The following is a 17,685-nucleotide window of genomic DNA, read 5'->3' on the forward strand; positions in this document are numbered from 1 at the left end:
ACCTCTGAATACAGAGAGCACATGAACATCTGGACAGTCATCCAGAGTGGCCTTGGGTTGCAGTAAATGTCAGACTTAAACAGATGTCAATGCCTCGGCTTATTTTGTTGACTGCTGCAGAGGATATGTAGTACATATCTATGAAGCCATTTAAAATGAGATGAAATTTTAACAAGTTTGTACCTGTCAACATAGCACACAAAAATCAGACGGATTAGTTTGCTGGTTAAATGGGAATGCCACAGGCCAGAGAGAGATTTGTACATCGTTACAACACTGTATATATAGATATGACATTTGTAATGTCTTTATTCTTTTGAAACTTCTGTATGTTAAATGTTTACTGTTAATTTTTGTTTATCATCTACCTCACTTGCTTTGGCAATGTTAACATATGTTTCCCATGCCAATAAAGCCCCTTGAATTGAGAGACATATTACATCACATAATCAACCACTGGACCCTTTAATGCATAGAGCACTGCATAGAGTGACTACTGCTGCTAGGTTTCCCTCAGAGCAAGTAATAACTTGATGAGGTGGGGCAAAAGAGGAGCTAAATGGGGGGAGGAACCTCTAGCCAGGGCATGGAAATGTATAATCAGCAGGGACTCATTATGTGTGTTGCCCATGCAAACGATGGAAGGCTGCCTGAGGGGGCAGTCCCGTGGTAGTCCTACTTCCACACTTAGATTGGTTCAGCTCCACAGGGTTGGCAGCCCTGAGGGTGTAGGTTGAAGTTGTCGAGCTTACCTCCCAGAAGCTTTCGCAGCTCCCGGCGTCTCGCAGGTCTCCATTGGAAGACATCTCGGGGTCGCCTTTACAGCACAGAATGATGGCGGCTATCTGTTACAACCCGAGGAGAGAACATGTAAAAGACTGTCGACGGACATAGTTATGTGCAAACCACTCAAACTTCTGGGAGTCAAATTCTAGAGAAATGCAGGAAAATTGCCAACAGCAGCAACTACTATGTCATCACAAGGGAAAAGTAAATTGCTGCCCTACTTGGCAAGCATCCATATGGTTAATACCAGAGCAGTGGCTGGGCAGAATTTCTCGTTTCCCCCCTTCTTTTCACCCTAACCCTGCTAACCTTCATGTATTTTCTGATGAAGCAGTCCACTGGCATTAAGCCACATCCTTAGTCTGTAGAGAAGGCCCCATAGCTTCTCCTCACAGAGCTAATGAGTCTACCCTAAAGGTGTAATCCAGTAATCCCGTAGGGTGAGGGGAGAGAAAGGAGCAGGTCTCACCTCTGAGTGTCTGTCTCTGTCAGAGGATTGAGCCGAGGCAGACTAGTTTTAGCCAGGCCGGGGTTGCATGAGATAGATAAATTATGCCCAGTCATTGAGGTTACCACCACACTTAGTCAGCCATATTAATAGCAGGTCTTATCTAATGCCAACCAAAGTTGCTGATGTGTTTTTCAAGAGCGAAAACTCTGACACATCCACATTCCTTGAGCTCTTGTACTCGCATATGCTTGAAAGTAACACTTGTTGCATGGTCAATTGACCAAATAATTTAATATTGAATTAAAAAAAAAAAAAAAAAGTCAATCTAGATACATTTTTAAAATTCCCACCTCAAAAAAATGAACCGTGTACAGAGTTCACACTTCCCTATACATCCACTTCCTGGTCCCGTTCCTGATTGTATTAGCTAGTGGTGCCAAGGTCGAACTGCTTCCTTTGGCAGACAACAACTTGGAAGAAAGACTGGGGATTCTGGGGACATTCATTACCAAAGCTATACGGTGTGACTTTGCACCGCTAAACACACCAGCCGCCTCCCTATCAAGTCTGAAAACCCACAATTGAAATGAAAAATGAATAAAAAGTAACTTTGCAAAAGGATTTGGCCACAAACGCCAAACAAAAATATAAAACGCAACACTAAACAATCTGTGGCATTGTGTTGTGTGACAACTGCACATTTTAGACTGGCCTCATTGTTCCCAGCACAAGGAGCACCTGTGCAATGCGGTTTAAAATCAGCTTCTTGATATGCCACACCTGGTCAGGTGAATGAATTATCTGGGAAAGGAGAAAATGCTCACTAACAGGGATGTAAACAAATTTCTGCACAACATGAGAGAATTAAGCTTCTTGTGCTTATGGAACATTTCTGGGATCTTTTATTTCAGCTCATGAAACCAACACTTAACGTCGCAATGCATGGGGCAAAATGGTGGTTACACCACATACTAACTGATTTTCTGATCCATGACCCTACCTTTTTTTGAAAGGCATCTGTGACCAGATGCATATCTGTATTCCCAGTCATGCGAAATCCATAGATTAGGGCCTAATTAAATTGATTTCAATTGACTGATTCCCTTATATGAACTGCAACTCTGTAAAACATTTTAAAATTGTTGCATGTTGCGTTTATATTTTTGTCAGTTGGTCAAATTTCTGCTCTGCTAGAGCTGCCCCGGTCAACTAAGTACTGTTATTGTGAAGTGGAAACGTCTAGGCGCAAAAGGCTCAGCCATGAAGTGGTAGGCCACACAAGCTCACAGAACGGGACCCGCTGTCCGTCCTCAGTTGCAACACTCATTTCCAATCTGCCTCTGGGAACAACATCAGCACAATAGCTGTTCGTCGGAAGCTTCATGAAACGTGTTCTCTGGAGTAATGATTCACGCTTCACCATCTGGCAGTCTGACGGACGGATCTGTGTTAGGCGGATGCCAGGAGAAAGCTACATGCATAGTGCCAACTGTGAAGTTTGGTGGAGGAATATTGGTCTGGGGCCATTTTTCATGGTTCGGGTTAGGCCCGATGCAGTATACAAGGGCATTCTAGATGATTCTGTGCCCACTCTTGTTTCTGCATGACAATGTCCACATTAACAAAGAGAGGTCCATTCAGAAATGGTTTGTCGAGATTGGTGTGGAAGAACTCGACTGGCCTGCACACAAAGCCCTGACCTCAATCCCATCGAACACCTTTGGAAGGAACTGGAACGCCGACTGCGAGCCAGGCCTAGTCGCCCAACATCAGTGCCCGATCTCACTAATGCTCGTGGCTGAATGGAAGCAAGTCCCCACAGCAATGTTCCAGCAACTAGCGGAAAGGCTTCCCAGCAGAGTGGAGGCTGTTGTAGCAGAAAAGGGGGGGGACCAACTCCATATTAATGCCCATGATATTGGAATGAGATGTTCGACGAGCAGGTCATGTACTGTACATGGGCTACACCATTATTCTGAGAATTTATATCGGTAATGGACCTACAAATATGATAGACAACCACAATTCCATCCAGTTTTATTCAAGTCATATCGTACGTAGAAGAAAATCACGACAGCTGAAGGAAACCGGAAGTCTTGGTGTAATTTTATCAAGGCCGAATCACGTCACCCCGCTCCTCCGCTCTCTCCACTGGCTTCCAGTTGAAGCTCGCATCCGCTACAAGACCATGGTGATTGCCTACGGAGCTGTGAAGGGAACGGCACCTCCATACCTTCAGGCTCTGATCAGGCCCTACACCCAAACAAGGGCACTGCGTTCATCCACCACTGGCCTGCTGGCCCCCCTACCTCTGAGGAAGCACAGTTCCCGCTCAGCCCAGTCAAAACTGTTCGCTGCTCTGGCACCCCAATGGTGGACCAAGCTTCCTCACGACGCCAGGACAGCGGAGTCAATCACCACCTTCTGGAGACACCTGAAACCCCACCTCTTTCAGGAATACCTAGGATAGGATAAAGTAATCCTTCTAACCCCCCCCCCTTAAAAGATTTAGATGCACTATTGTAAAGTGGTTGTTCCACTGGATATCATAAGGTGAATGCACCATTTTGTAAGTCGCTCTGGATAAGAGCGTCTGCTAAATGACTTAAATGTAAATGTAGGTATCTTTTGGTTATCACTATGGCAACAGCATCCAGGAACAATAAAAGCACAATATTTACATCTTGCAGTTAAATGAGAAAATAAGGAACAGGAATAAAACAAATGTTATATTAATTATGCCAGAAATGGCAGTGGAAACACCTTTATGTGCAAATATTGATATAATAGCCATCATATCGAAATACATTTTGAGTCAAGCGTTGATATGGTGTTTGGTTCTCCCACTATGACTCAGGAAACCATGAAGTTTATTAAGAGATTAAATAAATGCACCTCACCATAATAAAGCGCTGCTCTACAATCAGGGCAGGTCCTAGTTGTTGCACCTGGACTACTGTTCAGTCATGGTCAGGTGCCACAAAGAGGGACTAAGGAAAAATGCAATTGGCTCAGAACTGGACTGCACGGCTAGCCCTTGGATGTACACAGAGCTAACAATAGTATGCATGACAATCTCTCCTGGCTCAAAGTGGAGGGGAGACTGACTTCGTCACTACTTGTATTTGTGAGGTATTGACATGTTGATTGCGCCGAGCTGTCTGTTTGAACTACTGGCACACAGCTCAACCACCCATGCATACCCCACAAGACATGCTACAAGAGGTCTCTTCACAGTCCCCAAGTCCAGAACAGACTATGGGAGGCACACAGCACTACATAGAGCCATGACTACATGGAACTCTATTCCACATCAAGTAACTCATGCAGTAAATCAAGTAACCCCAGCAGTAAAATTAGATTTAAAAAGGCAGATAAAAATACACCTTATGGAACAGCGGGGACTGTTGCTTCAAACAGACACATGCACACACAATAACATACACGTAAACATGGATTTTGTGTTGTAGATATGTGGTAGTAGAGTAGGAGCCTGAGGGTATACTTAATGTGCTGTGACTGTATTGTAACATTTAAAAACGTTACAACTGCCTTAATGTTGCTGGACCCCAGCAAGGAGTAGCTGCTGCCTTGGCAGGAACTAATGGAGATCCTTAACAAATACATGGCAGTGAAAGCACACGGTGATGAGCTTGATGAGCTGCTTTCCAATAAATATTGAGGCTCTTATTCTGGTGACATGACCAATGCTTGACAAGTAAAAATATTCTTATCCATAAAAATCAAATCCGTAGACTAGCCAACCTGCACTGTATCTGCAAGCTAGAACGCAGGTGCCAAGATTTTTTATTCGGTACATATTATTCAGATTTTTTATTCGGTACATGAAAACATAAGCTTAAGAGTACATTGTGTGCACTTCACACACTGACTTTAATCTTCAACAAGTCCATTTGGTGTAAATATACCACTGGCTGGAAAAAACATTTTCTTTATGTGGATTCTAGAATAATTCACATGGAAATGTGTCCCAATTGGATGGAAACCTAGCTAATGTTAAAATGTTACAATCGCAATTTCCTTAGAATACCCTTGGTGAGTTCTGCAGTTTAGACATTCAATATCCTTGAACTTCCTGCTGGCAAGGAGAGGGGTGGTGCTGTGGAATGTATGCTAGCAGGAGAGGCATTTCCCACCAATACGCCAAAACAGGAAAATGAGAGGCTCACTTCAGCAAGGCCTGCTAATTGAAAAGTCAATATCTCGGACCCATCTCAGAGTGGAACAGTTGGGTGGTGTGGGGATGCAGCACGACAACAGTGATTGAGGCCCGGGGTCAAGTAATATAACCCCTGAACAATGATGGAAAACAAGCAGCTCGTAAGGAGGGGTCAAGTGAGTCAACCACCAATAATCTCCATTCAATAACCAGCTGATGGCATAAATAAGACATTTCAGCAGCTTGAGTAATCTAGGTCACATTGGATTCAACACACTGATACAAATGCAGTGCCTGGAGGGGCCAAAGGCTCAGATTCAATAGATACTAATATGAAATGTTTTTCTGCAGATGCCATACATTTACGGAATCTAGGGATATTATAGTGTCCTTTAGCGGGGGGTGTATATTGAAATCACAAGGGTAAGAGCAGAAAGCAGAGCAGCCACCTATAGAGTACAAATTATTCATACTACAAAAGATTAAGTCTGTAAACATGACAGGCTGCAGAATCACACACTGGTATCTGGGTCTATTTGCATGTAGCCTTTACTCAGAGATAACATGCTCAATCTTTAGCATTTCTTGACCCTATAAATTACATTTAAAAAAGTAATGTTGAAAAACAATACTCAAAAATAGCAGGTGGAATGAATAAAATGAAATTCCTTGCCAGACTTCCTTTTCTATTCAATTTATATTGTGTAACAAAAATCTTGAAAGCAACCTTTCTATATTGAGGACCATAAAGAGTTTTCCTAAATGCTGTGGAAAACAAAGTATATGACAAGCATTAAGGAGGACCCCTGACACTTGAAAGAACATAAGTGAGCAACAAACTTCCACACAGGCCCTGTAGGCAGCAGACCATGTGCTCCCGAGTGGTGCAGCGGTCTAAGGCACTGCATCTCAGTGCGAGAGGCGTCACTACAGTCCCTGGTTCGAATCCAGGCTGTAACACATCCGGCCGCGATAGAGAGTCCCATAGGGCGGCGCACAGTTGGCCGAGCATCGTCCAGGTTTGGCACGGGGTAGGGAGTCATTGTAAATAAGAATTTGTTCTTAACCGACTTGCCTAGTTTGGACAACATCCCTGTGTCAGAGGATGTTTACGTTCCACCGGTCACCAACTTTGTTTAGGCAGTTCATCCAGATCACTTAGCAGAACTGGAATTTGTCTGTTTAAATCTCTGTTTAAATCCTCAGCAGGGGCATGGCTGACAGAAGACAGCAGGTCCTGTTTAACAGAGGGATTTGGGTCGAACCCGTCATGGAAAAGGGCACTAGTCGTCTCAAGTCAGAGCTGGAAACAAGTATTTGTGGGCATAGGAGGTAAACTGGATACCAAATAGCAGCACATTCAAAACCCATTATGGGTGCTTTCACCCCTCCCCCCTACCCTTAGATGTTGATTTGAGAACACGTACCATATGGAACTGGTTTACTTACATCGCTTAGACAAACATTCCAGCTAGATTAATTAAGAAAATGACCAAATCTAGAGAAAGAAACACTACCTGGAGAGTGTAAGTTCTACTGTACTTGTAGAGTACTGAAAATGGCTCTTCTCGAAATGTTACTCATGCTGACAGAGTAAGAGAATGAACACAGGCTCATGTTTTCTTCCAAAATTGGTTCAGATTAACAAGAAGCCAAGAGCTCATAAGCCACACTGGAAACTTGCAGTCAATCTGATTAAATGTATACGAGCAGCATGTGTAGCTATTATTTTCACTGAAAACGCAGTTCAAAGTCTGAGCAAGCATAGAATGTTCTGCAAATAATTTCCTTGTCGGATTTCTGCAACAGTGCAGTCAGAAAGTATTCAGACATCTTGACTTTTCCACATTGTTACGTTATAGCCAATTTCTAAAATGTATTAAATACATGTTTCCCCCCTCAAATCTACACACAATACCCCATAATGACTAAGCAAATAAATAATATTTTTTAAGTTTATAAAAAAAAAAAAAGTATTCAGACCCTTTACTCAGTACTTTATAAAACGTACCTTTGGCAGCGACGTGGAGCATTGCTGCACAGCTATTTACAGGTCTCTCCAGAGATGTTAGATCGGGTTCAAATCCGGGCTCTGGCTGGGCCACTCATGGACATTCAGAGACTTGTCCCAAAGCCACTTCTGGGTTGTCTTGGCTGTGTGCTTAAGGTCATTGTCCTGTTGGAAGGTGAACCGTCGCCCCAGTCTGAGGTCCTGAACGCTCTGGAGCAGGTTTTCATCAAGGATCTCTCTCTGTACTTTGCTCCGTTCATCTTTGCCTCGACCCTGACTAGTCTCCCAGTCCCTGCCGCTGAAAAACATCCCAACAGCATCATGCTGCCACCACCATGCTTCACCGTAGGTATGGTGCCAGGTTTCCTCCAGACGTGACGCTTGGCATTCAGGCCAAAGCATTCAATCTTGGTTTCATTAGACCAGAGAATCTTGTTTCTTTAGGTGCCTTTGACTGAGGAGTGGCTTCTGTCTAGTGAGTCTACCATAAGGGCCTGATTGGTGGAGTGTTGCAGAGATGGTTGTCCTTCTGGAAGGTTCTACCAATTCAACAGATGAGCTCTGTCAGAGTGACCATCGGGTTCTTGGTCACCTCCCTGAACAAGGCCCTTCTCCCCCAATTGCTCAGTTTGGCCAGGCAGCCAGCTCTAGGAAGAGTCTTGGTGGTTCCAAACTTCTTCCATTTAAGAATGATGGAGGCCACTGTGTTCTTGGGGGCCTTAAATGCCTCAACACAATCCTGTCTCAGAGCTTTACGGACAACACCTTCGACCTCATGGCTTTTGCTATGACAGGCACTGTCAACTGTGTGACTTCATATAGACAGGTGTGTGCCTTTCCATGTCCAATCAATTGAATTTACCACAGGTGGACTCCAATCAAGTTGTAGAAACATCCCAAGGATGATCAACGGAAACCGGAGGCACCTGAGCTCAATTTCAAGTCTCATAGCAAAGTGTCTGAATACTTACGGAAATAAGGTACCGTAATTTCCGGACTATAAGCCGCTACTTTTTTCCCACGCTTTGAACCTTGCGGCTTAAACAATGACGCGGCTAATATAGTCATTTTGTCACCCTCATCATGGCAAAGACACGGAGAAATGCATATGATGCAGCTTTCAAGTTGAAGGCGATTGATCTGGCTGTAGGAAAAGGAAATAGAGCTTCTGCACGGGAGCTTGGTCTTAATGAGTCGATGATAAGACGTTGGAAACAGCAGCGTGAGGAATTGACTCAGTGCAAAAAGACAACTAAAGCTTACTGCCATTTTTTGTTACAAGCCGTGTTTCGTTAAAGCCTATTTATTTTTGTTACAAGCCGTGTTTCGTTAAAGCCTGTGTAAAGTTCATTTGTTTCAATGTACCGGTAGGCACCTGCGGCTTAGACATGTGCGGCTTATTTATGTTCAAAATAATAATATATATTTTTTTAATTCAGTGGGTGTGGCTTATATTCAGGTGCGCTTAATAGTCCGGAAATTACGGTAATTTATTATTTTAAATAAATTAGCAAAGATGTCACCAATTTTTTTTTTTCTTCGCTTTGTCATTATGGGGTATTGTGTGTAGATTGATGAGGAAAATGTGTTATTTAATACATTTTAGAACAAGACTGTCATGTGGCAGCCCTTTCTGGGTATAGATCGTGGCATCCACCTCTCTCCTACACCCAGGTTCTGTTTTCTCAGGTTGTACATTCCTGGAGGAGACTCTCTCCCCTGGTCATGCAGAAAGAGACACACAGAGAACAAAGGATTTCACAAGGCGAACTCCTATATCCCCAAAATGGGAATTTGATACAAAATGCCCACTTGTGAGAAGGTGGGAATGGTCCGTGGACACTTGAGGGACGGGTATGACGAGTGTGTTTCATTTGGTGACCTCAGAGAGGACAGGAAACATACAACTGTCTCTCTGAATATCTACATTTATCAATTATGGGGTTTGCATCCAATTCTTGTATAAAATGAATGAGTAAAGATGAAACTGTGTGAAATGATGTAATGTTAAACCTTTAAACTTGAACTTTTAATGTGAAAGAATACAATTCTTTCACATGAACAAAGTCATTGGCCCACCCCCGTGAGCACAGACATGATCTGGCGTCATTGACCCACTTTTTTTATTGCTACGAATAAAAACCCCTCCTGAGGAAATCCTCTTCAGACCACGCATACCTCTGTGTAAGCTGAGGTGGCACAGGTTTGAGTACCAAGACTAAGCAAACCCAAAGCGTGAGCTGTGATTGCGAATAGTTATTGAATTCCTAACCATACCACGTGGAGCATTGGCTACACGGCTGGAAATGGTTCAACTGAGACTATCGATCCCTACAGAATAAGAGCAAGTTTTAGATACTAATTACCAGGGGTGGTTCTGGGGAGGGGGCAGTGCCCCGTGACAACAATTTTGGACCCCCTTGTGGCCCCCCTAAATGTGGAGTATGAAATAATTTACACAACAAATTTTTGCTATCGTTCTTTTTTTTTTACATCCGTTATTCGACAGTGGCAACGCGGAACACTAATGATTATGAACATGGTCTTTTGCCTGCTAATGCCTGCAATGCAGTGAAGAAAACAATATGACAACAATAACGTCTAATGTAACTGGCCCCTCTAAAAGTACAACTGGCCCCAGCTTGGCCCCCCCAGTTGAAATGGTCTAGAACTGCCACTGCTAATTACTAGTCCGCAGCTAGAAATTATGTAAACCTGGGATTGCAAATGCCGACAACCTCCGAAACATCTATTCTATGAGAACATATCTGAATGGTACACTGAAGTATCCATTCTAACCACGAAAGACTTTGATCTTCAGGGAAGCAGAGAGAGACGATAAACTGACTCTCCAACAGAAGGACTGATGATTCCAACAGAGATCACAACGACACACTGGGCGTAAATATATATTGATTGCAATTATTCCCAAATGAGTGAGCGTTCATGTGCAAAGGATTAGCATATCAATTAATATAATTATGAACTGTGAAGTGACTCCTTTTGTCTTTCCCGCCCACACCCAATTCCCTTTGTCCACCAAGCAGTCATATCATCTTAGCCCACTAGGGAACCTCCCCTATCATTTCCTTGTAACCATATCTACTGTGTTTGTTAACGCATTTCTGTGATTATTTAGTTAATCATTTATTTACTAAGACAATTGGTGTATGGATGATTCATAGTAAAGGCTGGGTTCGTGCAGATAACCAACAATTTATGACGTTTGGAATGACACTAACGTGAGGTAAAGAATAATTAATTAGACGACTAATTGATCAGATATTAAAATATCTCAAGAGTTATTAGGAAAATTATAACTTAGAAATCTGAAGATTTTCCTTGGTGCCCCGACTTCCTAGTTAATTACATTTCCATGATTAGTGTAATCACGTAATTATTATTACAGAGAATTGATATCGATTTGATAAACAGTCTTCACTTTAATGATGCCAAAGACACGAGAGCTGTAACGTAACAAAATGTGGAAAAGGGGTCTGAATACTATCCGAATGCACTGTGCAACTCCTAAATATAGAGCAGTCGTGCACTGAACACAAGGTGATACTCCCACAGAATTTCACAAAGCAAACAGTTGCGTTGCTACACAGCAAAGCAAACACTAGTGCTGCATAGTACGGAAGAATTAAAATGTATGGCATGTAAGAACTCACCAGATAATATTAATGATTGATTGCTATCGATAGTGACTGAGTAACACCTTTTTTGCAGAGAAAGACTTCACACATTCTAATTATCAGATTAGAGGCCAGGCATTCTTATGTGAATTATGGTATAGAAGTCGACCGATTAATCGGCATGGACGATTAATTTGGGCCGATTTCAAGTTCTTAACAATCGGTAATCAGCATTTTTGGATGGCGATTATGGCCGATTATATTGCAATCCACGAGGATTGCTAGCAAGCATTAAACTTATCTTATAATAAACAGTAAATCCTCACATAATCACTAGTTAACTACACATGGTTGATGATATTACTAGTTTAACTAGCTTGTCCTGCGTTGCATATAATCAATGCGGTGCCTGTTCATTTATCATCGAATCACAGCCTACTTCCCCAAATGGGTGACGATTTAACAACAACATTCGCAAAAAAAGCACAATCGTTGCACCAACATATTGGCTTTCTTTGGTCCTCCAATTATCGGTATCGGAATTTTTTATTCAAAAATAAACAAATATTTATTAAAAAAATGAAAAAGAACTTTTTTTTTTTTTAAAAGACAAGAAAATAGGTCAACCTCTAGTATGGTAGAGAGGAAGACTGAGGGAGATGACGACAGAAACCTCATAGCAATATCCCCAAAGGTCAGACAAACCACCCAATCTAAAAATTCAGTCAGAGCAAAAAAAAATGTTAACAAAAAAATGCATTATCCACAAATTGCATAGGAATGGAACCCAAAGAGGACTTACCCAAGATTAACTTAAATGAGATGGGATGAGGTCAAAGATGAGATCCCTGTCGAGGAACTCAGCTTTCTCTGTGGTACTGGAAGAAAGAAGAAGTGTGTGACAGGGAGAAATGGAGTATAGAGGAGCACAGCATGAGCAGTGGAGAAGAACCACTCACGGTCAGAATATGACTGAGGCTGGTAGTCAGATGGTTATAATAAGTCCTGGCTCCAAAAAGGTGGCAGATTCTGAATTAGAGAGTGAAATGCCACACACAGAAGTATTGGATAACCAGTCATGGGTGTGCTGGAAAACTACTCAGTGTGGTGGTCTTGGGAAGAGACCCTCAAACTATGGAAGGTCATGAACACATCTAAAATAACCTGCTAAGAATCAAATAAAGAGAAGGAATCCATTTGAACATCATTCAAAATGTTGGAACTTCAGCCCCAATGTTAAGTTACCAACCCTGGGCGGCGGGGGGGGGCTTAGACAAGGTTACTTACAGATGAAGTCAAATAAAATGGAGCAGAAGTTCGGTTCCCTTTTTTTTTTTAACTGGTCGAATGGCTATTTTTACCTTAGGTGAGAAATTATACGAACGAGAATCACTTGCTTTCAAATATATTTATTGAATAATTTAGTCCAGGCCTTTTTGTACGCAAGTGAAAAATCTTACATTTAATAAAAAAATATTGTCCTTTGCAGTTGTAAATCAAACAAATACAGGTGAACACTAAACATTCTGAATTTCAACTAGGGGTTGGAACAAATTATTTGAATAACTGATGGCAGTAGTAACTACTGTAGCTACCTAGCCAGCTAACCTCTCTGATTCAGATGGGTTGGGTTATATGCGGAAGACACATTTCAGTTGAATACATTCAATTGGACAACTGACTAAGTATCCCCCTTTCCCTAACCTCTGTAGCTAGCCAGCAAGCAACGCTAAAAGGGATTGCAAACAGGTTAGCATAACTCTAGCCCCCCCAAAAATATGTTTTTCTAAATATTAGCTAGCCGAATAGCATAAAGCCAGCAAACGCGTTCCTCAGACGCTAGGAACGTATTTCCGCAAAATACGTAACGAAAGGTGCCTCTCGGTCCCAAAACTCGAGTTTCCTGGAGACTTGTGGGAGGAGTGCTGATGACATCGCCCACTGTATTAGCTTTTGGTAGCCTGATTCCGTCCAGACTGAGGAGAAATCCGCAAACAACGCATCCCAGACCAACTCCTGAAGTGGTCAGCCAGATCTGAACACAATCAGACCACAAAGCAAATTGTGCATCTAGACCAGTCTTTTCAATGTGATCTTTGAATTCTGATAGCAGAAGGTGCATGTAAGTGTCAAGTGTAGACACGACCAAAGAAACTGAAAGCGGGTGACATCTCCCCCCCAAGGCATATTAGATATTGCTTCGCTACATCAGGCTAACATTAATCACGCTTCTCTCACTTGCTGTAGCATACAGCCACTTAACAGAACCGAGACATCCTCCCTGTCAACAAACTGCATTTCCTCTACCTAAATTAAAGCATTCCAGATATCCATACATTTATTGCAAGTTACTTTGAGTTGATAGACATGTTTGGGGCACGCAAACTGGGATCCAACCACTCAAACTGGTTTGCACTCAAGGATGCTAATACTAAACCAAACCCACGGTTCTAGGTAGCCCATCAGAAATGGAGTAAATTAGTTGAACAAGCCCATCCCTTAGAATGAACAGACCCAGAGGGCCCTCCACTGAAGCACGACTTCAGTGATCAGGCATGTCAGTCACTGACAACTGAAGTCATGGATTATTTCAATGAGTGACAAAGCTTAATTACATAAACTGGCAGGCTAATGGATCTGGATAGCAGTTTACCCAAATGTTTTGGTTTTTGTCCTAGCACTATACAGCCAATTCAAATAGCCAACTCATTACCAAGCTTTGATTATTTGTAATCAGCTATGTAGTGCTAAGGCTAAAAACCAAATATGCACCCGGGGGGGGGGGGCCAGGACAGATTTTTGTAAAACTCTGGATAGGACAGTGGTGCAAAGTGTTCTCCACTGTCACCAACTGATACAGGAATGTTTACAAATTAATGTTGTTAACACAGTTCCTGAGGTGAATCTCAAACTCTTATTAGATTAATTGTTTGAAAGATTAAAGAACATTTTAGTGGCTGGTCAGTTGCACACGCAAGAATATAACTAAAATGCCACTTCAATTCTAGTGCGACATCCCGAATTCAAGCCCAATGGTTTGCACTGCTGCAAATCTTCCATGGAGCACTTACCCCAGTAAAAGGATCCACTGTTTGGCCACAGCACAGCTCCATGTACCCTACCCTAGAGGGCCAAGTGAGCCTCAAATCCCAGTGTTGGTAATGTGAAACAAAGACGTGTTTGTTCCACAACCATTGTCCAATAACTACTTAGAACAAAGGAATAAAAATTTTTTAAAAGCATACAGTCGTCTGCTCTGTGCTAAAATCTCTGAGGTGTCCATAATCAAAACAGGTTGCCTACAACAATGAAAAAAAGAAAAGCAGCAGTACTGAGGCCCTCAACGACTGGCTTTGAATATCTCTGTACTTTAGTTTCAAGGACTGTAAGCGGGAATAATCTAAAAGTGTAGGAAGGAGTTAAAAGCAATGTCAACTATCAATGGACAGCGGCTCCCGAGTGGCGCAGCGTCTAACAGGCTGACTACAATATTCGCGTCACGTGCACGAGCGTTGCAAAATAAATTCCCAAAATCTATGTTATTCAATTATTGCGCCAACGATCGTCTGCGTTGTCAAGGGCTAAAATAGAAGTCAGTTCTATTTCTGATGCAGATCGTGTTGCAAGTCCTGCCTCTCCCATCTCCTCATTGGTTTATAGAAGCAGGTACCCACGTGCCATCTCCTCATTGGTTATACCCACGTGGGTGACTGAAAGACGAACGAGGTCAGTGGCGGAAATGCACCTAATTTATGAAAGTTGCTGATCGCAATATAAAGTCAAGAGAAGAAAAATCCTGGAAGGAGGAGAGATGACTAGAAATGATTCGGTTGACCATTTTGTGTGTGGATTAATTGGTGAGTAGAGGACCTTGTGCATTTCAGGTAAAATAACTCAATGTTTATATCCCAGGACAAATTAGCTAGCAACAGCAAGCTAGCTAAATAGGCCAAATTAGCTAGCAAGTGCAAGCTAGCTAGCTTGCCATATGTTTAATGCTTTTCGACCTGTCCCCAAATTAATATAATTGGTTCAGAGTTTGTTTTTATATTTTAACCTGCGTGTCATGATCACGTTCGGTGTGGGGGGGACAAAATAAATGTATGCACGATGGCGTGCACGTGCAGCCGGTTTGGGTTCCGTGTAAGGCATTGCTCAGTGCTAGAGGCGTCACTACAGAACCTGGTTTGATTACAGGCTGTATCACAACCGGCTGTGATTGGAAGTCCAATAGGGTGGCGCACAATTGGCCCAGCGTTGCCCGGGTTTGGCAGGGGTAGGCCGCCATTGTAAATAAGAATTTGTTCTTAACTGACTTGCCCAGTTAAATAAATAAATACATAAAAGTACAGTTAATACTGGCCTACACAAAACAAGGCAAAGGAAAGGCCGTTTCAGCCTTATTTTAGCTACTTGCAGATGGCCTGAATCTCTCATTTCTAAACCACAGTTCTCATGGTGCAGGATATTCTCAATGCCAGCTTTCCTGGCTCAAGATAGAACAGCAGGAAGGGTTATTTAAGTAATGAGAAAGCTTGGCAGCAAGTGTGAGACCACAACGGGCTACATTAGACACACAGGGTCTAATGCAGTGTGCCATAAAGTTAGGCAAGGGCATTGTCTCAAGGTGATGTGTCATACATTAACATACTGTGCCATGCCCAGGCCAGTGTTTCCCAAACCAGTCCTCAATGAATGGCTGGGGGTCCCAGGATAAAAAGGGTGGGGTTGTTCTCATATTGCAACAGAAAAATGCATATTCAATAGGAGGTTCCTCAACTTATCCTGTGTAACTTACCCTATGGATATTGGCAGTTCTGCTCAACAATACATCTAATTGCCATATTGTTGATCTATTGAAAAAGATGGAGCAAATACTTTGTCTCTCAGTTGACCTACAACGTTTATTAATCCCAATTTCACTTTACAGTTTTACAAACAGTCAAATAGTGAATGCTTGCCAACATAGCTTACTGTCGAATAGCAGTAGCATAATAGTTTATCCATTGAAGAGGAGTGGACTACACTAGCCCAAGGATAAATGGATTGTTCCACGGCCTTGTCCCCCCCCTCCCAAATACACATCGAAGACTATTTAAAATCACATGTGAATAAAACAATGTAATAATGTACCATGAGAAAGTCACCCATCAACACAATTCACGATGTATGTTTGATCTTACATTCATGGAGTCGTAGTTGCGCCTATGGTTTAGCCTAGCCTGGGTGATATCTCTAGGTCATTATCGACACAATGTAACTTCTGTTCACGGCAACAATGGAACAAACGTAAACACGAGTCGAAATTGTAACAAAACTGTAACAATTTGGCGACCATAATAGAATAGAACATGTCTACTTTGTTTCTAGCCAGTTTGCGACCTACCTGTTGCAGCTTCAAATCCTTCGTCACTCGGCGGTCGAGAAGTTTACCAACTCCGGAGCGAAAATTCCCAAAGCAATCCCTTGATCAAACCAAATAGGCGAGAGATGCAAACAGTATTATTCTCTTCATAACCGAGAGTGCATCAACAACTTCGCTCAAGAACCTTCCCGAAGAAAGCGAAGGCCATCGTAGATACCACTCTGCCATTGCAACGAAGTTATAATTATTCGATATCCTGCCCCTTCAAATTGACGAGGTAGGCCTAATATAATCAGCGGTAAATTGGTTAAATGTACTTTAGTCAGAAACAGTACAACAGAAGCCCCAAACCTTGTGCTATCCGGCGGGCACGTAGGTACCAAAAGCAATCCTCCCGGTTGTTCTGGAGAGGTCTCCAACGCTGTGTAATTAGACGCGGTGGCGAACCACAATATCCATTCATCCAATTACATGCGTTAACCCTTTACTGACTAGAGACGAGTCTGTAGCTCACAGTGATAATTATGGTCAGGCCATGTGAATCAAACCTTTTTCATTAACTGTCACTCAACACATATGCTACAAGTCTACTTGACATAACATAAGTGTCTGTGGAATACATATATTTTATTGATTTATGCCAAACACTTGTTGCTCGGTCAACTACCTTATTCAATTACTTGTGAACAGCACCATCTCTAGGCCATCAGGTAAATCACACAATATTATTATTTTGTCTGGTTTCTGTTGAAAGTAGCCTACTGTAGCCAAATGACAATACTTTTTTCAATACAATAATCTTCAACAGACCACAGCAAATAGTGTGAGATGATTTGAGGTTGGATGTGATCAATGAGTAAGGAAAAACAAATGGATGATATTGACCTAAACTGTAGGCTACATACAGTATACCTATTATTTGACCTCAATCTTTTGGAAATCTGCTGAAGAGTGTGCTGCAGTATGTTCTTCTCTTCTGACATCATGCTTAATTCACCCTGAGGGACTTTGAGGACTCATTAAGGTATTACATGCAGATCTTTGGCTGTAGTGATAATGTTAGAGCAGAGAGACTATTCTAGAAACACCACTCCCACACCTCTCAATCTGACCGATCTGCTTACTGGTTTACCTACTATAGCTCACAGTTGCTGGAGGACATTAAAGGCACAATCAACCATGTGTCTCTCATATAACTTCTCAGAAAGAATAACTTCTATCAAATGGATCTGAGAAGTTATAGGAGAGATACAT

General features: G+C 42.2%; 1 protein-coding gene across 5 annotated transcripts in view; it reads right to left on the reverse strand.

The window, feature by feature from the left end:
* The window catches only part of LOC106561943 (protein kinase C and casein kinase II substrate protein 3), a 28,190-nt gene extending 11,145 nt beyond the window's left edge, over window positions 1-17,045 (reverse strand). Inside the window, exons 1-4 of one of the 5 annotated variants that reach the window (XM_045689018.1) lie at window positions 16,783-17,045; window positions 16,453-16,531; window positions 11,869-11,944; window positions 753-845 (exon numbers count right to left, since the gene is read on the reverse strand). In XM_045689018.1, coding sequence (XP_045544974.1) covers window positions 753-806 — 54 coding nt within the window. In that variant the 5' untranslated portion in view covers window positions 807-845; window positions 11,869-11,944; window positions 16,453-16,531; window positions 16,783-17,045. Of the gene's footprint in view, window positions 1-752; window positions 846-11,868; window positions 11,945-16,452 lie in introns of all 5 variants that reach the window. The other 4 variants (XM_045689020.1, XM_045689021.1, XM_045689017.1 and 1 more) reach the window with 4 other exon arrangements.
* Between the last annotated feature and the right edge of the window lie 640 nt (window positions 17,046-17,685).

This window comes from Salmo salar, chromosome ssa11, assembly GCF_905237065.1.
Source record: "Salmo salar chromosome ssa11, Ssal_v3.1, whole genome shotgun sequence".
Taxonomy (NCBI): domain Eukaryota; kingdom Metazoa; phylum Chordata; class Actinopteri; order Salmoniformes; family Salmonidae; genus Salmo; species Salmo salar.